Genomic DNA, 26,058 nt, shown 5'->3' on the forward strand with positions numbered 1-26,058 from the left:
TTAAAAATTGTTTTTACTATACATCTGAGATTATTTTGGAATATTCAGCCTAAAGATTCATTGAAAGCTAAGTTAGGCAATCCTTTTCCTCAGATAAAAGATAAATGTGTTGTCTCTATTTCTCTGAATCTGTGAATTCTTAGTATTCTTAGTGGTAAAGGTATATTTTAGAAGGTACACCATTTGAATTTCTGTTTATTGTGTAGTGTTGAAGGCCAAGAATCTCACTTTTTTTTTTACAATGGAGACACGTCTGGGAAAACTGATGCATGAAGGAAAATAGCCAAATGCTCTATGATGGAGCTCTCAGTGAGTTTTGGAATATATCTTCAATTTAAACTGATTATTCATAGAGTTGTAAATCATTTTAAATTTAAAATGCATGCAAGTCAGCAAGGCATAGAACTTTCTGTTTTTTGAAGAGAGAAATAAATATACCAAAGTTGGTACAAATCTCATATAAACCAATTTCAAGAAAGTCACACAGGACTATACTGTTTAGGATTTGCCCATAGTTGCAGACTTTAGTTAGTTTGGTTTCAGGGAATTTATGGCATGTCTGCATATTCAAAGGCTGGAAAGGCATCAACTGGTATTAAAAGGAGAAGAATAAGGTAGGCAGTAATACTCAATCATTCAGCATTAACCACAATATTCAGCATCTAGCCCAAATAATGCCCTATATTCTGGTTGACTGGCATGCACAGGTTTTAATAATTTATTTCTTCAGTGAAATGGTTTTTAATCTATTCAAACTGTTTCTGTCACTTAGTGATTGTATCTATAGTTCCAGTAGAGAAGTGAAATTTGCACCATTATCCCAGCAGACATACTCTGATACTTCCCTTAAATCTGATTCAATTCTTGATAACTTTGTGGGTATATCTTATTAACATTACAAAAATGATTTGCCATTGCCCTTCCAGGATGCTTTTTCAATTTCCCAGTCCTGCCTACAGACCTGACTTTTCCCATCCTGATTCTAATGAGCTCCTCTCTGTTTAGCATTCTTAAATCATCTGAAGTCAGCTAAGTGCTACCTCTTAGCTGAGCAAAATATATTTTCTCCCAAGAGGGATATTCTCATACTTTAGTAAAGTCCTACAATGAAAGGGCACCTGGAGATTTCTACAGATGCTGTAGTGTGACTGAGTTATGAGTATGCCACTGGAAATCCAAAGCAGAAATGTGAAGATGAAAGAGAAGAACATGAGCATAGTTCAGGAAGGATGACCCCTGAGTGGGGATTGGCTGAAAGCAAAGTAGGAAAAATATTTTTGAAACCAGTCAATTGACATACACAATTACCTGTCAATGATTTTTTGGATGATTGCATAAGATTCCCATCTTTAGACAAATTACACCCAGTCATCATTGTTCAGTGAGGCCCTTTTTCTTGTAGCTCTTCTTCTCTCACTCACTTTTTCAGGAAAAAGTTTTTTTTCCTGAAAGCAATAGGAAGATTCTCCTACAATTGAGCAAACAGGATAGCAAAAGCATGGACATAAAGAACAAATCATAAACTGCGTGGCTTTTTTTAACTGAAAGAGCACTTTTTTTTAGCAGATTTTAATTATTATTTTTCCCTTCTACAACACCTTACAGTCATTATATCAACATTGTTATGTAATCATACCTGTACATGTATATAATATTTCGCTTCTATATTTACACAGTTCTATATATATTTATATATAATGTTTTTTGGCTTAATTAATTTTATTCTTGTTTTGCAGCTATTTGTACCAATTGTTCCAAATTTCATAATATTCCGACTCTTCTTTATCTTTTAATTTCAGTTTTAATTTGTCTATTTCTGCACAATCCAAAGTTTTTTTATCACTAATTCATCTGAGGGGGGGATTATTTTGTTTCCAGCATTGGGCAAATGCTATTCTAGCTGTAGTTAGCAGATGTGTTAATATGTACTTAATTTTCTTTGTATATTTCCCTTTGATTATTCCCAGTATACTGAAACAGCACTTTTACTGACAGAGCAACAGCAATAGCACTTAGACTTATATATCTCTTCACAGTGCTTTATGGCCCTCTCTAAGTAGTTTACAGAGTCAGTCTTTTGCCCCAAACAATCTGGGCCCTCATATAACCGACCTCGGAAGGATGGAAGGCTGAGTCAACCTTGAGCCATTCAGAATTGAACTCCTTACCATCAACCCCCAAAGGCTATCATTAGCTCTTCTGCTTCCCATATACCATGTTTATACCCTATCCATTGCTTTCTTGCCCCTCCTCCCTCTCTCCTCCCTACCTCCTTTCTTCCCTCTATAATATTGAACCATACAAAATGGTGTTGGTTATGATGTAATGGTATACATGTGGTTATTTGTATGAAAATAAAAAAAAGATTAAAAAAACTTTAAAAAAAAGAATTGAACTCCTGTAGTGAGCAGTGAGTTAGCCCTGCAGTACTGAATTCTAACCACTGTGGTGGTTTTTTTTTTTTACTAAACTACCATGTGTTTAGTAATTAAAAACTAACAAATTTGATTTTGATTTTCTGCAATCCAAACTTGATTGCAGAAAATACGACTTCAGCAACAGAGTGGTCAATGCCTGGAATGCACTACCTGACTCTGTTGTTACATCCTCAAATCCCCAAAACTTTAACCTTAAACTGTCTACCATGGACCTCACCCCATTCCTAAGAGGTCTGTAAGGGGGCATGCATAAGCACAGCAGCATGCCAACATCCCTGTTCTATTGCCCCATTTGTCTTTACTCATTTCTTATGTATATACTTATACCTGCTTATATTTATATGTTTACATGTTATGTTCATATTTATACTTGTTTTCTCATACATGCTGGACAAACCCAAAAAAATAAAAATAAAAAAATAAAAAAGTAAACAAAAAAAATATCCATTGCTTTCAATAGAATATGGAGTTACAGCCCATGGAAGACTAATGGGGTACCAAGTGAAATGAGCTGAGAGACTTCTAGGCATCCTGACCTCTCCACTGTCTTTGCAAATGTCAGGAGGGTATTTTTAGTTGGTGTTACAGCAACTCACCTGCCCCCTTTTCCCCAGAACTGCCTCTTGCTCTTTCCATATCTGAGTCACTGGCTGTTCCTGGACTTCATTGGCAGGTTTTATTTAAAGATGATTTACTAAGTGAGAAGAAAAGAAGAGGACAGGAGTTTCCCAGCCTCCGAGGACCTATCTTGCGCTTCAGATAGTTTGCTCCTTTGAAGTGTTCTCAGACGGGACCAATCACACCATTAGGAGAAAAAGGCAAGAATAGCAACTTCTAAAACTTTTATGACTGCTGTGTTTTTACTGCCATAAGAAGAGGAGATTGTCTACAGGATTGCTGCCTTACACCCCAAAAGACTTTATACTGAATTTACTTGGAATAACACCATGTATCTATGCTGGGGATGAGAAATATTTGCTACCCTGTCATAGGCAGAAAAATGTACCGGATTAACCCAGATAGAGGTTGGTGAGTTTAGCTGCGCACAGCTCTGCCTGTTAATACTCAAAGAAGGGTGGATTAAAGCACATGTTGTCAGGTTCTGTGTTAAGCCACATTTTGTGATCTCAGACATGAAATATGAGACTGTAGGTCATGTTTCCTTTGTTCAGAAGCATAGGGGGATGCACATAAATGCAGCCCCACTTGCACTAGAATGTCCAATAAAGGAGGTTATGCAACTGCAGTTCTGAAAACTTTAATACAGTTCTAATGGCTTATGATCCAATTGTTCTGAAATACAGAAGTGCAGAGAATAGCAAGTTGTTTTTACTGCCTTGGATGTGATTCCTATGTAAGGTGATTTTCAGCACAGCAAAATCTCCAATTTGGCAATAGTTATAGAATTTTCTTAGCTGCATGTCATATACTTTAGAAGAAAGGTTTTGTGAAATTAACCTCTTCCATATTCCTCCTCCTCCTCCTGGCGTCTACAGTAGATCTTAAGGAGTAAAATGTATTCAGTGCAATTGACACACACACAAAAACACACACACTGATGAGTGAATAGTCCCTCATCACATTAAATGCCCTCAGCTTTTCAATAGAGTCAGATCACACATTTAACTGCGAATTAAAGATGCCAAGGATTGCCCAAGCAGTTGGGACAAATTAACAGTTACAATATACATTATTAATTTGTGTAAAAAAAGTGGAAAACTTTTAACACTGAGATTTCATGTTTTTTTTCACTGTATATTTCCAGGAGTGGAGCATCAATAGGCCACTTACTTTGCACTCCATTGGAACCACAGAGAAACCTGGTATTATGGAGGCTGGAGACACCAAGGAACAAGAGAAAAACCAGCAGATCAACGGGCTGCAGCAGAAGTCAGAAATGACTCAAAATGCACTTGAAGGGGAGAGTGAGGCAGGAAAAGCAGAAACTGGTGAGAAAGAAACTAAAGAGAACAGAAAGTTTGCAGAAGAAACTGGGAAAGAGGTGGATGATGCAAATGAAGCAGAGAAAGCAAAGATGGCTGCTGAGAATGAGGTGCATGGAGAGAAGGAGGCTGGGGAAACTGAGTCTGCTGAACTTGAGGCAAAGCAGAAGGAAGAATCTACAGAAGAGGCTTCTAAATCTGAAAAGGGGGCGGCATCCAAGACAAGCCAGAGGGAGAAGACAACCAAAGACAGCAGCCAACCTGAATCTGAAGGTGTATCCGAGACCAAAGATGATGCTTCTGGAAAACCAGAAGACCTACAGAAAGAGGAAGGGGAAAAGGCTGATGTTTTGAAGAAAAACGCCAAGGAAGAGGTGAGAACAGAATGCATTTCAAATGGTAGTCATTTGCTTCTTTTCTTTCAAGAGAATTAGCTCCTGTCACTTCTTTTCTATAGAACATCAGGAGTATTTTTATCCTTTTTGCTCTTATATTTTCATGTCACATTATTTTAGTCTATGTAACTTTATGTTGGTGGGCAAATAGACAAAATACACTTACCCAGATTTATATATGTCTGTCACTAATTTTAATTTGTTTCCCTTTAGCTATGTGCCAGCTTATATTATGTTTACAACATACAAATACAAAACTTACAGTAAGGCAAGTTTTAGTATACAGGTAGTTTTCATGATCACAATTGAGTTCAAAATTTTTATTATTAAACAAATCATTACAGTTGTTAAGTTAGTAAGAAGGAAGGGAGGGAGGGAGGGAGGGAGGGAGGAAGGAAGGAAGGAAGGAAGGAAGGAAAAAGGAAGGAAAGAAGGTAGTTTGTCCTTGTTCTATAGTTGCATAGCAACCTCTAGAGGTTTCTCTGAGCTTATGAAAATAGGAGATCACTTTAAACTAGCATTACTTACTTATAAGTGAAATTGGGTAAACTTTGGATGCAATTTTTTAAAATGAAAATTGCATTATTGCTTTGTAGAGCTCTCAAATTATGCAGAACCTTCCTACTACTATTTAAAATGAGCTGAAAATGCAAAACTAACCTATATATCAAGAGGACGCAATGGCTCAGTGGCTAAGACACTGAGCTTGTTGATAAAAAAAGCAGTAGTTTGGCAGTTCGAATCCCTAGTGCCGTGTAATAGAGTGAGCTCCCATTACTTGTCCCAGCTTCTGCCAAGCTAGCAGTTCAAAAGCATGTAAAAATGCAAGTAGAAAAATAGGAAACACCTTTGGTGGGAAAGTAACAGCGTTCCATGCACCCTCAGCATTTAGTCATGCCGGCCACATGACCATGGAGATATCTTCGGACAGCGATGGCTCTTCGGTTTTGAAACAGAGATAAGCACTGCCCCCTAGGGTCGGGAATGATTAGCGCATATGTGCGAGGGGAACCTTTACCTTTACCTAACCTATATATCATTATTATTAACTATTGCCTTTCTAACATCCTTTGGAAAAATGACTTGAAGCCTACAGGAAATGATGAGATTTTACCAGATGAGTTTACAAAAGGTACAATGCTGTATATTTAAAACTGAGCAAAAAAAAAAAGAATTTCCTGCTTACATTGTGAAACTGATTAGAAGTCAGAATTTCCCGCTCTGTAATAACTGGATAAACTATTGCTCCTTAGGCTAGAAAGCACAAGGGAAAAATAGCAAGGGAAGTTTTTCAATAGAAAGAGGAAATCCATGTACGTAGAAGTTTGTAAACTATCATTTCTGTTTGTTTGTTTTATTTATCAATATATGAATACATAACAAAACAAGAACTTTAAAAGAGCTGCAGTGCTTAAGGATTTAGACTGAGGGAGACCGGAGCATCTCAAACTGAAGGAAGTGCATTAGATGACTTTGGGACAATCTCTTTTTCTCTGCCCAACCTAATCACAATGGGAATTATTATGGGAGGAGATAATACTATGCATGCTGCCTTGAGATGCTGAAGGTAAGGGAGAATATAAACCTAGAAAATCAAATGAAGGAAGAAATTAATCTGGTTGATTTTCCCCATCCTCCTTCCCTACCTGCAGGGTCAAACTGGCAGCACTTCTGATGAGCCTCTTTCACCAGAACCTGAGGAGGAAGAGGAGGAATTCTGGCCAGAATTCCCTCCTCATTCTCCTGAAGCAAGTCCACAAAGCCCAACCGAGCTCAAAGGTTTGGAGACAGGTAAGGAAAACATCATTCAGCAAACTGAGAAAGCCAAATATACTAAAGCGGGACAGAATAGACTAAAAGGAGAAGTGATACACTGCTTAAATTCTTGCTTAAAATAATACCTCTTAGAACAACTTAGGTATTTTATGGGCTACATCTGACCCTTTGTCTAGCCGTCTCCAGCCTGTAGCATAGTGGGGTACAAAGCGGGGCTCCAGGGGCAGGGGCAACATCAGCGGCCCTCTACAAGAGCCCCAGTTTCTCATGTATCCCCTTGGGAAAATTAATTGCCCACCCTTTATCCTAAAAAGTCTGCCTGGACCTTAATTCTGAGTAAATCATTTTATTTATTTATTTTACCAGTGAAGCAACAATAACAAAACCCTCCATAATTAGTGTTTCTAGACTGCATAACTTCCAGCATTATTGCTCAGTCCTGAAAACATTTTTTTTTAAATTATTTTTATTTTTTATTACACAGACAACAATGGGAAAGGGAGAGGATGGAAAAAAAAAAGAAAAAAAAAGGGGGGGGAAGGGAAAACCCATCTTCACATATAATATGTCAAACATTTTTCTCATGACCTTCGCTGATACCTTGTAAGCAGGAATTCCAATTTTTTCCCCTGCCCCCGTCAGGCTGGTCTTTTCTCCATTTCCCTGTAATGATTTATGAAACCATCTGCTGCTATTTTCTATACTGCAAAACATGGATGAGGGAAAGATACCGAGGAGATTAAAGAGACCATAGTTCAGACATGGGGCAGAAGTTCATTCACAAGGTAAGAAAAACTAATAATCCGCACGTCTGTAATCCAATCTAGGTGGCATTACTCCACCAGCTACTACTCCAGAAGCTGCTCCAACAGAAATCACCAGGTGAGATAAGCTCTGGAAGCCTGTCTACATTTTGCAGGTGGGCTGCATTTGAGATGGGCAAGATTCGGGTTTACAAGATACATCGGGATAGATGGCCACAAGCCTGATAATTGCTTATCAGAACCTGATGCAAAAGATATATCCATAGTCACTGAATATGAGAGGAGCAGGAAATAAATTTTCTAAATAAATAAATATACACCTAAGAATTGAAGTACTGAGGAGAAAATTGAATTTCAGAGTTAAATATAGCTCATACTGCTAAACACAGGAGCCTTTCTTCCTAAAAGTTTCCCCCACACACACTTCAGGTCTATCATTAGATACTGAAGGAAGAAAGCAGGGGTGAATTGGTGGCTCCTTTTTTTAAATTATGAGGAGAAAAGGATCCTTGGCAATTGACTGCAAATCATTTTCTATCAGCAATTCTGTATCTTTTGCCCATCCCAGAGGCTGCATTACAACTTTTTACTCTGCAGGGGGCACTCAGAAAGCAAAGTTCAGCAATGACTGGGATGACCAAAATGGGACAAGAAATAATAGGAACAGTGAGGAGAACTGTTCCCCCCAAAGGTTAAACCTTGGCCTCCAAGCTGCTATCAAGGACTTTAGATTTCTAATACATACCCTTCTGTGGCCATTAATTGGTTGCTGAAAAGTTTCTTAAAGCTTGGAGGAGAGCAGTGCCGTGAGCATATGATGTCAGGCAGGGGTGGGCTTCAAAAAATTCAGCAACGGGTTTATTGCCTGGTTGCTCAGTGGGCATGGCCATGGTGGGCGTGGCCTAGTCGGCCTCCTGCACCACGGCGGGGTGGGGGAGTCTTTCCTCGAGCCTCTAGAAGGGGAAAAACTGCCTCTGCCGGGCTCCAGAGGCTTTCCAGAGCTTCTGGGAGGCCTGTTTTCCCTCCTCTCTGAGCTTCCATGCAGGCCCTGCATTTATCTCACATCCAAAATGGACCACATGGAGACTCCTGGAAGGGGTAGGGTAGGGTGGGCTGGGTGGGGCCAGCCAGGGTTGGGATTTGGAGGCTCTCCAAACCAGTTAGCTATGGGTTCTCCTGAGCCCGGGTGATCCTATAGCATCCCACCCCTGATGTCAGGCATCCAAAGCATTAACTCTCAGTAGTCTTTCCAAACGGATGCTTTCTGGAGATGCTGGGGCTAGAACTTCATCTTCTGGCCCTAATAGATGAAAGGTCAAATCAAGGGAGGATGCTAATAAATATGTGAATGCTCAGAAAATTGGGAAGGGCAAAAAGAAACATTGGAGTGGTGAATGAGAAAAATTGGGAAGAAGTCAAGACTGGAGACAGTAGTGTTTCAGCTTTTCCTCAGATCTTCACATTTCTAGCTGCAAGATATGGGGATTAACACCATGATTTTCTAGGGAACTAGACATAAGGCATAGACTAAGACATAACAGGAAGCATGAGCCAAACTGTTGGTATTCTTTACTGAAGAGCAGGCAGAAAGGGGATTTTCCCTTTCTAAGCCACCACACCAGTGGTGGGATTCACTTACCTTCCCTATCAGTTCGCAAATGTGAGCATACACGCTCTCTCTCTCATACACTTCGCTCGCACGTGTCGTGTCTATACATGAGCACTGCCTTCTGTGCATGCGCAGTGCTCGCACATTACATCAGGGCAGGTAGGCGGAGCTTCCCATAGCTGACACTACCGGTTCTCCCAAACCGGAGAGAACCAGCTGAATACCACATCTGCACCACACCCATCTCTTCTGAGAGACTCTCCCTGAATGCCCAGGATAGAGACTCACCTGGTGTCACTTCTTCTCCAGCGCTTTGGACTCAGGATGTTTTTATTTCTGGTTCTCAGCCCTGAAGCTGTCCTGAAGGGAGAGAAAGAGCCCCCTTCTGCTGCACCAGAGGAAGCAGCTGCTGCCAAAGAGAAAAAGAAGAGGCCCGCTTTTAACCAGAGAGAGATAACAAGGCCGAGGATGCCACCCAGGGGACAGTCCCGCAAAGCCATTGTGGAGAAGTTTGGAGGGTAAGGCCGTTGGGTCTCAGGTTCTGCCATAGCCCGTTTCACTACAGTTTGTTCAGCCCTGCTGATGGATATACTGATAAACCTTTCTGTAGTTTGGCTTACAAAACACGAGGGCTAAATGCATGCCTTACAGTAAACTGAAACCAAGGCAATTATATTATGTCTTAGCACTGGAGAGGGCAGTAGCTCTCCAGCTGTATGTGGCCTGCCTGACTTGCCAATGAAACTCAGCGGCATGGTTTCCAGACATTTTGAGACTGAAAACAACTGAATAATTTAACATAAGCCCTAAAATAGGCTGTGCATTGAGCTCCTCCGGATGATAATTTGTTCCATTTGCAAAACAACCTTAATGTGCTTCATTTCATTCTCACAGTATGCAACTCCCAAATGTGTTTATCATACTGTCCGATTCAGTGCCATCCACTGCTTGCTTCTCTTGCCTCACTTGTTAGGTGAATCACTGCGGTTGATAAGTTAATAACCTGATTATTAAGTAAATCTGGCTTCCCCATTGACTTTGCTTGTCAGAAGGTCACCAAAGGTGATCATACAACCTGGGGGCACGGCAACAGTCATAAGTAGGAACCAGTTGCCAAACTTTCGGATTTTGATCATGGCGATGCTGCAAAGGTCATTACTGCTAAAAATGGTCATAAGTCACTTTTTTCAGTGTTGTAGGAACTTTGAACTGTTATTAAATGAACTGTTGTAAGTCGAGGACTATCTGTGGTTTACACAACATTAATCAAGGCAGCCTGCTATCTGGCTGGTCATTGCAATGGATGGATTGCTTTGGGGAATGTGCTAGGAAATGCTGAGAAGCCAAGAAAGATTCTTCTTCTATGGTGCCATATCAGCCTTGACAATGAATGTAGTATTCCAACAAATCCTGGCAGGAATGTATGGTTTCATACCAACATAACTGCACTTGAGAAGTTTTCTCCAAGTTTGGCTGGCTGAAACATAAGCTATGAGACAAGGGGTATGACAAGCCTTCTGTTCAATGAGAAAGCAAAGAAAGAAACTGTGCTTCACACATAGCTGAAGTGAGAGATTAGCAAAAAAAAAAAAAAAAAACCCAACCCAAATCTGATTTTCCAAAGCTTTTAAGGAAGTGGAGTATTTAGAACTTTACTGTATGAGACTGCTACTTTATTGAAGAGCCATTCAATAAAAGGAAGGTATCATGCAAAGGAAATGGAGCATATTCATCACACAATGCATCTTAACATTGGGAAAAAAACCCAATCCAACCCAAAAAGAAAATCCTAAAATTCTAGATACATATATTTATGTATCTATTAGATTTTACAACAAATATATTTATGTAGCATACACAGTACTGCCTTGTTTGCCTCACTATATCACCCAAATCTGCTCTTAACATAGAAAAACTCTATAATCCCTGAAGAGGTCTTAGCACTCTTCCACCCATACTTACCACAATATAAACACCCAGCCTTCCCCAGGCAATATCCATCATCCGCAGACAGCACTGGCCACAATTATCATCCAAGGCCATGTTTAAGGAGTGTGACTAAACTGCCACAATAAACTTCAGATATTGGTCAATGATAACCCATACCGCTATACTCCAGAGATCTCTGCACAGCCAGGCAAGCCCACCAGAACACAATCATATTCCACACCTCTATTAAAAAAAACCTTTCTCTAACCAAGTGTTTCTCTTGCACAAATTATAAAATGCATACATATTTACAAAATCAAATTAGATAGCAGATATTGCTACAAATCAGGCAGATCTCTGTCCCACCGGATGTTCAGCAGAAAAGACACTAATGGAGGAAAAGGGATTTATACCAGCCAAATCTCATAGGATCTGTGTATGATTAAAAAATACATTTGTTTATTCTCTACCTTCCTATTCCCTCCCTTTCTTCCCCTTAATTATCTCCCAAAGGGCTGCAACTGGTCCTGCCCCCAATATCAAGAGGACTGGAGGTACAAACACTGTGAAGACCATGTTGCTGGAATGGTGTCGGGCCATGACCCGTGGCTATGAAGTAAGGTATCAGCTATGAAATGAGAACCAATCCAGTGCCCTTAAATGTCTCTGTGAAGTGAAGTAGGCAAATTGGTTTCCCTTGGAAGGTGAAATCAGGCTTAGGGGGCATCAGTAATGCAACAGCAGGAAGGCCAATGTGGATGATCAGAATTTAAGAGATGTGATAACAATATTCCTCTAGTTCTGGCAAACTTACTTCAGCATACTTTACTCAGAAGTGAGTATACACCTTTCTAAGTTTTAAAGAGTATTTGGGAAAGCATCAGTACCCAGAGTTAAAGACTATGAACTTGTAGCACCTGCCCCCTCCCTCAAAGCCCTCTGATGCTACTTTTTGTTTGTCTGTTTGTTTGTTTGTTTGTTTGGAGAGAGGAGGAGAGAGAGAGAGAGAGAACATTTCTCGATTCTGATGGTATTCCAAATTCTTGCCCTCTTTTTGATCAGAATTGGAGCGTAAAGCCCTGGAGGGATCATAGTAGAATAATCTCTTCTGTGAACTAGGTCAGGAAATACTGTACTTCTTTGTGCACTGTTGGTATTTTATTGTTATTAACCAGCACAGACTCACTATCATGTGAATATGAAGACTCATGTGTGCAATTTTAGCCTGTACTGTTTTCTTATTATGCTTTATATTCAGATGTTGAATTTCAGTCAAAGAGTTAAGAGAATGAGCTCATGAACTAAAAATCTTAGTTGAAAGCCAATATAACTCACATACTGAGATTGTAAAGATACTTTGAAGTTATAATGCCTAACCTTTAGTGAAACTGTTAGGACACAGTGAAAATGGTGAAATATGTGTTGATAATTCATCTACTACAAAACACAGGGCCTATCACAATAGCACGAGCATCCAGGTGAATAGATGAAACCATCTCTACATGCAATGTGTGCTGTATATCAGAAATGGTGGCTTCACAAACCATGACCTAATATGCAGGCAGGCTTGAAGGATTACTGAGAGATAAATGATGGAAGCATTATGTGAAATTTTAAAATATAAAAGTAAGGTGAAGTAAGAATGCTGAGCACACGGGGGCAGTAAATTAATTCTCCATCGTCCTTACAATTTTTCCTTTCACTTCCAAGTTAAAATTAACAGTGCTCAAAAAGGGGAGGATGTCAACACAATAATCTAGATTCAGAATGCTCCCCAATTGCTGCCCTGTTTCATGTCATATGTAAGTAAATCCATTCATGCAACTTGTTCCAATCCAACAATGTGTTCTACCAGAATGATAAGTTTATATTAAATAGACAGGAATGCATGTTTCAGTCACTTGCTAGTCCAGGAAAACCTAAAAAAGGAGAAATGGTTGACCTTTTGTGCTCAATATCTCTTTTTCTCATTTTCAGCATGTGGACATTCAAAACTTTTCTACCAGTTGGAAAAGTGGCATGGCTTTTTGTGCCCTCATCCACAAGTTCTTTCCTGATGCCTTTGACTATGCAAACCTTGATCCAGCAAATCGCAAAGAGAATTTCACCCTGGCCTTCTCTACTGCTGAGTAAGCACTCCCCTCCATTCTAGACCTCCGGCCACAACCACAGCTATAGGGCAGGCTGAGTCAGGGATGAGTACTGACCTCCAGAAAGTGCACTGTGGTGTTGGTAAATGCGTGAAGTTGTTCTCTGGAGTAATTTTGTCCTACTTTCCAGCTGTACTGTTTATGTAGTTCATATGAAATAACAGTGTTACAAAAGATCAAAACCGTGTTCAATAACTGATCAATTAAACTGGCAGATGTGCAAATGTTGCCATTTTTAACAAATTAAAATTGCAACTTGATCAAAAGGCCTTCTATTCATACAAGCAGCAGGATGTGGAAAGGGCAGGGAAGCACATAACCAGTGGTGGGATTCAGCCAGTTCGCACCACTTCGGGAGAACCAGTTATTAAGTTTGTGAGTAGTTTGGTAAACTGATTGTTGGAAGAAATCATTAGGGCAGAGAACCAGTCGTTAAATTATTTGAATCCCACTACTTCACATAACCTCCCTAACTAGGGAAACCTAGAGAAAAACATATAGAATTATCTTCATATGCAAGTACAGTTGTGTAGATTTTATTCTGTTACTTGAGCTCCATACCATGTGGGATGTATTATCTGAAATCTTACAGCTTCCTTTTAAATTGACTGGTGGCTAAAAGTTTGGCACCATATATTTCTAACCACCAATCCTATCTATATTTAGCAGAAATATTTTGGATTAGGTTTAAAGTTTATGAAAAATCTCCCTAGGCAACCCTATGTGCAGCAGACTGCAATAATTTAATCTTATTGCTGTGAGAAAAACATAGATCACCATGGCCTAATTATCTTTACAATATTCAGGGGTATCTTACCACTGACAAATGACTTTTTTTTTGCTCACACTTAGCATTAGACATCTTCATCAAAGATTCACATAGATCCATCAAGCTGAGAACCTGAATTTTAAAAGAAGAATAGACTTTTACAAAGAGACTGACCTTCATTTCTCCAATCCATAAAGTTATCTGCTATTAGTTTCCCAACTTGTTTTGGTTGGCCCATATTCCTTCTCAGATAGCCAGGATCATGAATATAAGTATAATCAGAAGTATTGAAACATCCAGCTACAGAACATCTATGAGAATTAGAATCTAACATCTATTAGAATGAGAATGTCAGAACTGAGAATCAAAAAGTTTATTCGACCCAAAGCTAAGCTTAAAACCAGACTATGAAATTAAAAACCCGAAGTTATTATCTTCTACTTATTAGCATCTCTTGTTTCAAAAAGAAATGATTGTAACTGGGCACATAGTGACGTTTCCTAAGGAGCTCTTCACAACTGCTTAACACAGTAGGGATTGCTTTACATTTACAAGGAAAAAGTAGTTATGCCATAGTTGATCAACCTTTAACTGTTCAGCTTGATAAAACAGGAAACTTCAAGAAATCAACACACCTTCAAGAACATTATCATAACAACCTAAGTGTCCTCTGGATCAAATTAAAGTCTTATCTAGACCAGAATTGTGTTCTGCAACAGTTAAACATAAATCTTGAGTAGCAACCTCCCACTTGTCCTTCAATAGTGGTATTGACATGCACACTATTGTATCTCTGAACTTGGGGATAGTATACAACCATCATAAATAATAATCAGTAATTATGTACTCTACAAAGAAAAGCAGCACATTTTTTAAAAAATGCAGCAGACTCACACCAAGCAGCAACAGGACACCCCTTATCAAAATCCTAAATCACTGGCGAGGTATACTGGTGAGGCTGAATAAAGCTTCAAGATAACATTAAGTTCTGAAGGAGAGAATTCAAAGTCTTTGAATAGCCAGAGTTAAGGACCCATTCTGAAATAGAAGCAGGAGTCCTTGCTAGATAATTGAACAAAGGAAAATGATAGTCAGATGATGAAAAGCAAGAGTAGGTTTTATATATATATATATATTGTGTTCCCCAGAGTTTCAAAATAATTTCAGTGACTTGTGGTGTTCCCAGTGTGTGACTTTAGTGCAGGGTGTCAAACTCGTGGTGCCATGTTGTTGACACGTGACGCATAACAATTTTTGCCCCTTCGCTAAACCAGGGGTTGCCATGGCCAGCACATAATACATCCGGGCCACACACCGCAAATTTGACACCTCTGCTCTAGTGCTATAATGAAATGTATTCAATGTAAAAGGGCAAGAGGTTCAAATTAACTATCTCATTGGACCTTGCCATGATTTTGGAAACCTTTGCATCCTGATCCAGTTCTCTAAAATAATGCTTGTTAATTCTGAGAATGAAAAGCTATAATCAAGCTGCTTTGCCAAATCTTTGGGGTATAGTTGACTATTTCTTCATCTTTTTCCAGGAAATATGCAGACTGTGCTCAACTTCTGGAGGTAGAGGATATGGTGCGCATGAGTGTTCCTGATAATAAGTGCATCTACACCTATATCCAGGAACTTTATCGCAGCTTGGTGGAGAAAGGGCTAGTAAAGACCAAGAAGAAATAGAAATGCAAACCAGGCTTTTGTTTGGGGTTCATTGGAAGCTATAGAAAAACTTGGTGGGGCAGGTAAGAAGGGTTCTGTGGTTCTCATCATCAAAGGGACTAGCTCCTTGAAATTCTAGAATCACACTAAGTGCAAATATATAAAACCAAAAGAAATGGAAAAATAGTAGAAGGTTTGAGATCTTGCTCATTGGTAGCACATTGCAAAGAAGAATTTTAGTCATAATTTGTTTTTAAACTATTCCTCCATCTTCCAGGTCTGGCTCAGAACACTTACACGTGTTTAGATATTAGGGCTAAAAAAATTAGGGTTTCATATTTAACTTAAAAATCTTCAACATACACCTTGGAAATCTTACCATATTTTCTTTTTCACCCATCCTCACAATTTGGGAATGATGCTCTTATTGGGATATAGTACAATTTCCTTCATGGATCTCAATACCATGTTAGTTTATTAGCTACCAAGTAATATAGTGTCTCTTTAAATGGAAATGTCACTATTTTAATAGGTGGAAAACAAGAAAGGGTAACACATAAATGATTAAGAAATGCTTAAAGATGTTAAAGGTGTTTCACTGCTAGACAACAAAAGTCCATCGTGATGGTAGGGATCTTAATGTTTTCATTACTGGGAAGTTAAGCCATTTTGGCCTGCAAGACCATTTTATTTCTAGACATTCTGTTTAAATAAACAGAATAGATAGAAATAAAATAAATGTTGCTGTTTCCACTTCTAGGTGATTATTAGCAGTCTAGCTGGAGCATATTAGTGCAGTAAAAATGGCACATAAAGACAGTTACTTGTGAAAGAGTAGTCCCAGGCAAAAGCATTCTAGCTATGACTGACCAGGTGTCCTGTAGCAGGGGTGAAATTCAGCAGGTTCTGGAGAACCGGTAGCGGAAATTTTGAGTGGTTCAGAGAACTGGTAAATATCACCTCCGTCTGGCCCCAGAGTGAGGTGGGAATGGAGATTTTGCAGTATACTTTCCCCTGCCACGCCCACCAAACCATGCCACACCCACCAAGCCACACCCACAGAACCTGTTTGAATTTTAAAATTTCACCGCTGCCCTGTAGATATGAGACTTCATGCATTAAGATCCCCAGTCAACATGTCCAACACACCTGGAGGGCTCTAGATTGGGAAAAAACTTTATTCAACAGCTGGATCCTTTCCACATTAAAGCCATATTTCAAAGAAACAGAGGGCTGTGGTTCTTCTGAGGGCTGTGGTGGCCTAGAGGTGGAGCTCTCGCCTCACAATCAGGAGGCTGTGAGTTTGATCCTAGGTAGAGGCAGATATTTCTCTCTGGGCACAATGAGAATATATCTGGTGCAAAAAAAAACACCTCCGGGTAACAGGAAGGGCACCCGGCCAGTAAACATTCAGCTCCATTCAGTTGCCCAGATTCCACTCCCGCAAGGGATTATGGGGTGATTACAAGAGGATGATGATAGGGCCATGGTTCTTCTGTGTCCAATTGGCAGGTAGGCTGGCCTTTATACCCGCTTAGAAACACCGTAGAAATTGTAGCAGTTGTTGGAACCATCCACTGTGCTTGGCTTCTGTGTTTCCTCCAAGACACCTCAAATTTGGATGTCTTTTTTTTAATTTTTCAGATGGAATGCAACATGGGATGTACCCAGGCTAAAAGACATATATATATTCTGCAATTTCCTGAATATTGAATTGACCAGTGCTACTTAACCCCGACTAAAGTCTGCTATGCGCCAATCTTCTGCCACCTAAAAAGAGCAGGAAAGGAACGCTTGCTAAATGTCACGTCATCATGTCAAACATCTGGTGTTTATGGAAGCAGAACTGAGCCTGCCCCAAGGACACATGACTCAGGAGCAGTCTGTCCTTCCAGATGTTACCATCAGCAACTCCGAGTCCTCTTTTCAGATTGCAAAAGCCTTCCTGCAACCCATGCTGCAATCACCCTTCCCCTTACCAGGCACCAGTTCCATTAAAGCACAACTATACCAAGTCAAGGCTGTCACGCTGTACTTTTATGCTGCATTCTGTTTTAGCAACCGGCAACTCAGGTGGCCTACAAGAGTGGTTTCCAAGGGAGAATGCAAATATGCTCTGTCTTAAGTCGCTGCCCGGGCACATTAGAATGTTTTGAGCAACACAGCATACGTGGCCCAATCTTATGTTTGTTTCCTAAGAAATAAGCTCTCCTGCATTCAGCTACTCCCCAAACCATTGAACTTTGAGCAAAGAAATCACACTGTGCAGATAAGAGGCTAAGAATAAACAAGCTGACTGGAGGGAGCGGGGGATTCCCTCCTTTGTTGGTTTACAGGAAAAGTGCTGGGCAAACATCAATGTGTGGCAATGAAAACCTCTCCGGAGGCAGAGATTTACATGTGGTGATTTTGCCCTGTTCTCAGCAATGTGGAAGGATTTTGGGGAGGAACAAGTTGAAATTGTTTGGAAGACAGCTCATTTTACGAGATGGCAAACAGGATCTAATTCAGTGTAAAAAAATCCCCCCACTTTGCATCTTCTTCCCACTTTTAAATATAAACACACTATATTTAGAAAGGGAAGAGGAGGAGGAAGAGGGCTTTAAACCCGAATTAAAGAGGAAGGAGAGCTGCAAACTGTTTCTTATTTATTGAAACCAAAAGACAGGTGTACATGCTGGTATTTTAGTTTGCAGAAATACATACACCTTTACAGGCCTATTTCCAGAGGCCAATGCAGATAACATTCAGAGGAAAAGCTTACTTTAAAAAGGGGGGAACTTGAAAAGAAAGCAAGTCCTAGGAAAGTCCTAGGAAAACATATCTAATGCAGTGATGGTGAACCTATGGCACATCTGTATCGGAGGTGGCACACACAGCCCTCTCTATGGGCACGTGCATCGTCACCAGCTGATCTTCGGGTTTCCAGCATTCCAGCATGCACACATTCTGGTTTGGGTTCTCAATGCCAAAAAGTTCACCATCGCTGAGCTAGTGGTTTAATTCTGCTCTACTGTTGATGTCTCAGTGAGATTTCTGCTGCCAGAAGCCCTTCAGCTCCAGCCCAAAGTAGCTGTCTTTTCTAAGTAAAGAGAGGCAATTCACTGCTTCTCCTCTCCTAGGTCAGATATGCTGAGCTAAAACTTAAAGTGGTATGAACTTTGGAGGTAGTTTTAAACTTTTTCCTGAACAAGTGAAAAAAGGAAAGGGAATAAAAAAAGAATTGATGCAAAAATATAGTGTCAGTAAAGTGGACCAGGAGCTTACAATTAGGGCTCAGTGTATTGAGCCCTAAGGGATGGGATGCTGTGGCTCAGTGGCTAAGATGCTGAGGTTGTCGATCAGAAAGGTGGGTAGTTTGGCGGTTTGAATTCCTAGCGCCGTGTAATGGAGTGAGCTCCCATTATTTGTCCCAGTTTCTGCCAACCTAGCAGTTCAAAAGCATGTTAAAATGCAAGTAGAAAAATAGGAACCACCTTTGGCGGGAAGGTTAACAGCGTTCTGTGCGCCTTCGGTGTTTAGTCATGCCAGCCACATGACCACGGAGACGTCTTTGGACAGCGCTGGCTCTTCGGCTTTGAAAGAGAGGAGTACCGCCCCCTAGAGTTGGGAACGACTAACACATATGTGAGAGGGGAAACCTTTACCTTTATATTATTGATAAAGAATGAACCATTTAAATATATTGGATTTTTCTCATGGTTAATTCTTCATCAACAATAAACTGAGCACTTCTACTTATTACTTAAAAGGCATCACAAAAAAGTGAGAAACAAGCACTACTGAAAACATTTTGAGTACTTTGCTACTGACTTCTCCTTCGTTATATCTTAACGTATACTTAGTATCAATAACTGAAACTATCTTTGGAGACACTGGACAGTCTTGGTGCAAATCATTGTGATCTATGAGACTGATTCAATTAGACAACAGCTCGCTCATTCACTCTCACACACACACTGCATTGACTAAGAACCACTGCTTGAATTCTGGCCTATTTTTAAGCACTGGACCAAGGAGGAAAAGCATCAGAAGAGGCTTGCTTTGCCTCCTCAATAGTTCGCTCTTCTATAGCCACTCCACCAACTGAGGTATTTCAAAATCTGAACGATATGGCCTTCACTTAACACCTCCAACAGAATAGCAGAATAACAGAGCTGGAAGTGGGGGCTGTCAGAGTTCTTCTAGTCCAACCCCTGCTCAAGCAGGAAACCCTATAACAGGGGTGTCAAACTGGATTTCTTCGAGGGCCAGAGCAGCATTGTAGTTTGCTGTGGGCTGAGGGAGGGGGAGATGGGCCCTGTTTTGGCCAGCAAAATGCTGCATGCTGCCCCCATGCCCCATTTTGGCCGCCAGAGGCACCATTGCCCAATCCTTTGCTATTTCCAGGCTGGCCCTGTGGGCCAGATTTAAACACCCTGCAGGCCAGATGTGGCCCACGACCCTTGAATTTTATACCCCTGCCCCAATGGTGGGATTCAAATAATGTAACAACCGGTTCTCTGCCCTAATGACCATCTAGGTAGGCGGGGCTCGGTAGTCATGTGACTGGTGGGTATGGCCAACTCAACGTCACAATGGGTGCTTCGTCTTAGCTGTTAGAATGTAATAAGGGTTAACCGGAGAGGCAGTTTCTGTAAGCAAGGTAATAAAAATTAGTCTAGAAACACCAGCAGAATGTTTCCTTCCTGCCTTCCTTGCAGGATTAGCCTTGTAAAGTGGAAAAAAACAAAATAAAATTTCTTCCAACAACCGGTTCTCCGAACTGCTTAGAAAGTTAACAACCGGTTCTGCCGGCTAGGTGCAAACTGGCTGAATCCCACCACTGCCCTGCCCTATAACAGTTCAGACAAATGGTTGTCCAACCTCTTCTTAAAATCCCTGTGTTAGAGCAGCCACAAATTTTGGAGGAAATACAGTTACACAATGTTGTATTGTTGACTGATAATTGCTGTGTCAGGAAATTTCTCCTTAGTTTTAGGTTGGTTCTCTTTGATAAATGTTCATCCATTGCTTCTTGTCCTCCCTTCAGGTGTTTTGAGAATAGGTTGACTCCCTCTTCTTTGTGGCAGCCCTTCAAATGTTGGCAGACTGCTATGATGTCACCTAGTCCTTCTGTTAATTAAACTAGACACACCACTATTAGCAAAACTCTCTTATACTTCAGAGAACTGCTTCTTAGTGATTACTGGGTATATGATTCATTGTAGCAAGAAGAAAATTCAGATGGACAAAAACAAGGCCTGAAATAATGGTCTCTTTCTCTCTTTCTAGGGGTACTTATGTGCTTTGTCTACACACTTTGCCTACTGATACAAAACTGATGTCATACCAATACAGTTACACAATGTTGTATTGTTGACAATATATGTGATTGTGAAGCCATATGTATTGCTAACAGTTGTTAGAACTCTGCAAAGGTGTAAAATCAAATTCACAGAGAGAAAATGAAAACAAAAAAAAAAACACCAGGAATCTGTGATGTAGTAATATATCATTATTTGTAATCTATTATAGCTTACATTTATTACAAAACAGAAAGTCAGCTCAACATATTTCACGATGACAGGAGGAAAGTTAAAAAGCAACACAACCTACGAAATTACTAAGGTTTAAGAAAAAAGGGAAACACGACAATACATTAAATAAATTAAACTTGGAATTGAAAAGGAAAGATTTGGAAACAATCCTAAAATACTACAGGAATGACTATGAAAATGGAAACTTATATGAAGAAGAACAAATTAAAAAGAATTAAGAATGTGTTTCATTTTCTTCATCCAAGATAAGATATACTAGTAAGAGAATGACATGCAATGAAATGCATGCAATATTCTTTTTTCCAGGAGTATTCCTATTGGTCTGTTCTGATAAATCGTTCTTTGCTTAGAAAGTATTTGGAAAACAGAAAACTTAGGACTTTTTCTCTGTGAAATACATCCTATGATGTACTCCTGTAACTTTGCAAATGTCCTAATTTGTTCTGTTCTTTTGAGGGAAAATATTATTCTGTTTTAAAAAAACTATGTCATTTCCTCAATTCAATTTGAAATTTATTGAAATCCAATACTGACTTTAAAGCCAGAACTATCCTTTCGGGTAATAGATTTTTAGCTCCAGGATGGGGAAAGTAACACAGGTTTTCATCCGTACCATGAAGAGTCACAAATGTTTAACTTAATTCAGATGCATCTGTATTTTAACATTGAACCTATGCTTATTCAAGCATATAAATGTTCCTCAAATGAGTAGTTCTGGCTTTAAACTCAGAAAAGTCCAAATTTTCATCATGCACATTTTTTTTGTCTGGTCCTTCTTCTCTACTATCCCATTGGTAGACAAGGACTTGTGAAGCCAAAAAATTATATAAGGTGGACTCCAGTTGCTGAGCACAGGTCACTCACATGGGCGCTTCTCACTGAATTTACAGGTGTGCTCTTCAGCTTGTAACAGGAATCTCTCATGGTCTTCGTCGAACTCCTTGGCCAAGTCTGCGCGCAGTGGATGTTTTATATCAGGTTTATTTACCAGCTCTATCAAGGCCTGAATTACTGCAGGAAAGATTAAAAATGACACTTCCTTGAAACAGAGAAAAACGTACACACAGTGGCAATTGAATGAAAGTCATCTGGCAGCCCCAGCTCTATCCATCCTGCCCAGGTCATACCTTGGTCTATCCTTGTCTTAAGATTCCACTTCTTTGCGCTGATGATTGGCAGGCACACTTGACCCATCTCGTCCACATTGGGATGGTAGAACTTGGTTTTGAAGCTTATTTTAGGAGGCTTGAGTGGATACTCACATGGAAAACTTATCTCAATCCAGAAGGCCCCTTTATTGTATGGAGGATTATCCTGGGTATAAGGACAGGAACAAGCATGATTCATAGGAGGCTAAGGAATGCAATTTTCCTTGCAGAACAAACTAAAATTAAAGATGTCAGTCCCATCCCACATGGTGAATATGTAAGGCCTTTTAGTACCCCACATTGAGCATATAATCCACTCCCACTGAAATAAGGGCTCTGATACTTTGTGGTATTTTCATGATAACCTGTGGGAAGTTATCATCCAGCCCTCTCCCAGAAAAATGATATATCCTAGGAAATATTGAAAAGGCAGAATATTTTTCTGGATATGAAAAGAAGAAACATGTTTTAAAAGACAGAATAGTTTCCTGTAGCTTCCTGTCCATCCCCACTGTTAATAGGCCATTAAGGCCAAGCTAGTCCACTTTTACATAATAAAGACTTCTCCACTGCAGCCCCAGAGGGGATGGGAGTAAAGGCATGATAATATTGGCCCTTTACTCAACTGACCACATGGCATCTGAGAACTCATCCATACCTGGATTCAAAACACAGCCTAGAGAGTAGCCCCTGCATGGCCCCATGGGAGTCTGACAACCAATCAGAATACATTTCTTACACAGGAACAGGAAACAGAGAGGTGGGACTAAACAGGTTATAAGAAGCCTAGCAAGCCCCTTCCTCGGCCCTTCTCTTCTTCTCCACCAATATTGAAGCATGTGATCACCTTTTCTGTTCAGGGCTCAAGCCATGTGGCCCTGTCCAACAATAAACCATCTTTCCAAGCAGCCTCCATGTCTCCAGTGTCTTTTTCCCCACTTGGAGCTGAACCCAGAAGGACATTTCTTTCATCAAACCCAAATCATTGTTTTGAAGTGACAGCATGCTAGGTTAATTTGACTAATACATTACACTCTCCTGCAAGCAGTCAGACTCAATTGTTCTTATCCAGCTTCTTTGAACTCACCGGCACTAAAAGTCCTTTCCAAAGGAGAATATTGGTCACATCTGCTTGAATATCCCGAAAGTATCGTAATCTTAATTTCTTAATGGCATCAAGTTCCTGAAAAGACAAAAATGAATGATTAAACGAACGAATGTACGAATACAACAAAACACACACATACACACAACACAAAGTATTTCCAAGATCATCCTGACAACAGTAGGACACATTTCAAGCAACGCAGGGATGTTTCTATGCTAGCCTTGCCCCAACCTAAGTGCTGTCATCTTGGATTTAAGGAGGAATGATGCCAGTTGAAATACAATGAATTTTCTTTTCATTTTCCAATCCTTGTAATAAAAAAAACACACACCCCGCAATGGCTTATATCCAGCAGCGCACAGCTCTGTTTTATGGCTTTTCTGAGTCGCTTCACGTTATCTGAAAACAGCTTTTCAGTTCGGTTTTGTTTCCTCCTCCCTCCTTTTCAAGGAAAGCTTTCCAGCCAGCAGGAAACGAAACCGAAAGCGCCTAAGAGCTTCTTTTCTTCGTCGTTTCAAGCATTTTCTTTCAAAACAGGGTTACCCGCTCCAAATTATCCCTGTCCGGCTCTAAAGGAGGCGTTCTGGACACCAAACTATGAAAAATGTTAGGACAGTCTAGACAGATGACCCAAAACGTATAGGAGAGCATCCCGTTAAAGCTACCCTCTCCCTAGCCAAAACCGAAGCGAAGTATTTAAAAACGGAAGCTAAACCATTTCTGCCGAAGGCTCTCTAAAAATAAAAGGCGCGCAGTAAAGCCCCTCCAAGGGGAGGCTTGCCGGAGACTGCTACCGCCTGCCCACCCCATCCCGGTTAAGTCTCCAGAACTGCCTGGTTGCTTCAAGTATCTCTACTCCTTGAGATGCTGGAAGGGCTTCTCCCAAGTCCTGCGGGTTGGAGACCCCGTCGCCGCCTCCTCCTCAAAAAAGGCGCCTCTTATCAACTTCAGTCGCTTGCGATCTTCCTGCAGCACCACCGCCTCTTCTTCGAGATGCCTCCGAAGCCCTAAAAGGGTCTCCCAACCTCGCGTCATCAACTTACCTTCACCACCCTCCGGCTGGCTGCGTTCATTTTTCTTCGATCCGATCCGAACGCGCACGAGTTACCCACACACACACCCCGATCCCTCTCGCGCCCCAGGCAGAGAAAGGAATAGCGCCGCGAAAGGATCCCTTCCTGCTACTGCGCTGCGCTATCTTAGACGGAAATCGGCGTTTCACCTCAGCGATCAACTCTTCCCCTTATAAAGAGATTTGTGGTCAAATCCAGGTCAAAGATGCCTTTTCAGGAGGCAACTGGGCTTTCTTGTTTTTCTTTGAAGAAGTTTCGCTCCTCATATACATTTTGCCATTCCCCACCATGCAGTCAGAGCTGAAGAAGCTTCTTGGATGAGAAGCGAAACGTCTTCAAAGAAAAACAAAGTCCAGTTGCCTCCTGAAAAAGCAGCTTTGGCAGGGCCCTCTTAACAGCATTATGTCCCCACACTCCCTGCAAAGCAATGTATTGGGGTCCTTAAGACAGGAATAAAAATGTAAGTGGTCGATAAAATTAAACATATATTTATTTTATTGGCACTTAGGTGTTGAAACATTAAAAACATGCTGTGCAGCAACAACTAATCAACATGATGAACATTTGAACAATGAAGAGGCTTGAAAAACAATAATCTCAGTCATATAGTTGCTGTATTTATATGATATAAGGTGCATTAAAGGGTTAATGAAGGAGTATATGAATCAACATGAATCAGTATTGGCTATTTGCTTTTATTATGAATTGCTTATGTTACTATATAATTGTTACTGATTAAACCAATATTTGCTATATGCTTTTGATATGATATACTGCTAGAAATCATTTATTAAGAATTAAGCTTTGTTATTGGCTCCTGCTTATATTATTGTATACTGTCAGAAATTAGTTGTTTTCTAGCCTAGCAGATTGTAACCTTAATACTGGATGGCATTACTGCAAATGTTATCACAAATGTCTCGCCTCTATTGGCTTCAAAGCTAGGGTCATTCTTGAAAACATAGAAGAAATTGTTACATGGGAACAAGAGATAAAGGAACCAAATTAGGGAGGTTTCCTGGCTCATAAATCCTTAAATCATTCTGCAGAAAAGCAACTTGGCAAAGGGGGACTTCCACCCCCTACACAAGGCTATAGGAATATTCATTCCATAGATAAGGTAGACAGAGACAGGAGCCTGAACAAAAGAACGCTTTAAAGATCACGTTGGTAACGATTCTTTGTCTCTGATTGGATGAACTTTGTTTCTATCTGCCTAAAATGTATATAATACTCTGAGCCACTCTGGCAGGCTGTGGCTATTCCTTACATGCATTTGTTTGTATGTTTTGGATTTTGTCACCCAGCTTTTTCTATGGCCATAAATAAAAGCTGATACTTTTTGCAAGCCTCGTCTTAAGTCTCACTCTCTTTGGCATTTCAGTGGCTCAGGGAAACTGTTGGAACCCTACATTAACATACACAGGTTACTATGGAATCCCTATGCTCATGGGTCCCATGGGCAAGTACCCATCAGGCCCATGCATTAAGACAGCCCTTTTCCTTGCAAGACCAGATTCAATTAAATTCTGGCTAGGGTCTGGAAATACACTTTACAATACAGTTTCTTGGCTGCAGAGATCAACACAATAAAACCTTAAACAAAGGAATAAAATGAAAGACCTGAGAAACATTCTAGTGTAAACCGAGGAGATTATGTCCTAAGCAGTTTCTAACTCTGTTTCTTCTGTACCGAGCTATTATGAGGAACGTGTCTGGAAAAGATAAGGGGGCCCTTTCTTTTCCTT

At 40.3% G+C, this 26,058-nt stretch overlaps 2 protein-coding genes across 7 annotated transcripts in view; one reads left to right on the forward strand and one right to left on the reverse strand.

Moving 5' to 3' along the window:
- Positions 1-17,456, forward strand: part of SMTNL1 (smoothelin like 1) — a 58,494-nt gene extending 41,038 nt beyond the window's left edge. For 4 of the 6 annotated variants that reach the window (XM_032219004.1, XM_032219012.1, XM_032219019.1 and 1 more), the window contains exons 4-11: positions 4,204-4,755; positions 6,429-6,567; positions 7,380-7,434; positions 9,273-9,443; positions 11,368-11,470; positions 12,832-12,983; positions 15,318-15,524; positions 17,086-17,456. In XM_032219004.1, the coding sequence (XP_032074895.1) occupies positions 4,204-4,755; positions 6,429-6,567; positions 7,380-7,434; positions 9,273-9,443; positions 11,368-11,470; positions 12,832-12,983; positions 15,318-15,462 (1,317 nt within the window). In that variant the 3' untranslated portion in view covers positions 15,463-15,524; positions 17,086-17,456. Of the gene's footprint in view, positions 1-3,111; positions 3,257-4,203; positions 4,756-6,428; positions 6,568-7,379; positions 7,435-9,272; positions 9,444-11,367; positions 11,476-12,831; positions 12,984-15,317; positions 15,525-17,085 lie in introns of those variants that run through there. The other 2 variants (XM_032219045.1, XM_032219036.1) reach the window with 2 other exon arrangements.
- Positions 17,457-21,371: 3,915 nt separating this feature from the next.
- Positions 21,372-24,422, reverse strand: UBE2L6 (ubiquitin conjugating enzyme E2 L6). Its single transcript, XM_032237237.1, has 4 exons — positions 24,281-24,422; positions 23,217-23,312; positions 22,109-22,295; positions 21,372-21,992 (listed from the first exon to the last, which is right to left on the reverse strand). Exons 1-4 carry the CDS (start codon positions 24,308-24,310, stop codon positions 21,838-21,840), a joined length of 468 nt encoding a protein of 155 aa, XP_032093128.1. The 5' UTR covers positions 24,311-24,422; the 3' UTR covers positions 21,372-21,837.
- Positions 24,423-26,058: the final 1,636 nt, after the last annotated feature.

This window comes from Thamnophis elegans, chromosome 1, assembly GCF_009769535.1.
Source record: "Thamnophis elegans isolate rThaEle1 chromosome 1, rThaEle1.pri, whole genome shotgun sequence".
NCBI classification, from domain to species: Eukaryota; Metazoa; Chordata; class Lepidosauria; order Squamata; family Colubridae; genus Thamnophis; species Thamnophis elegans.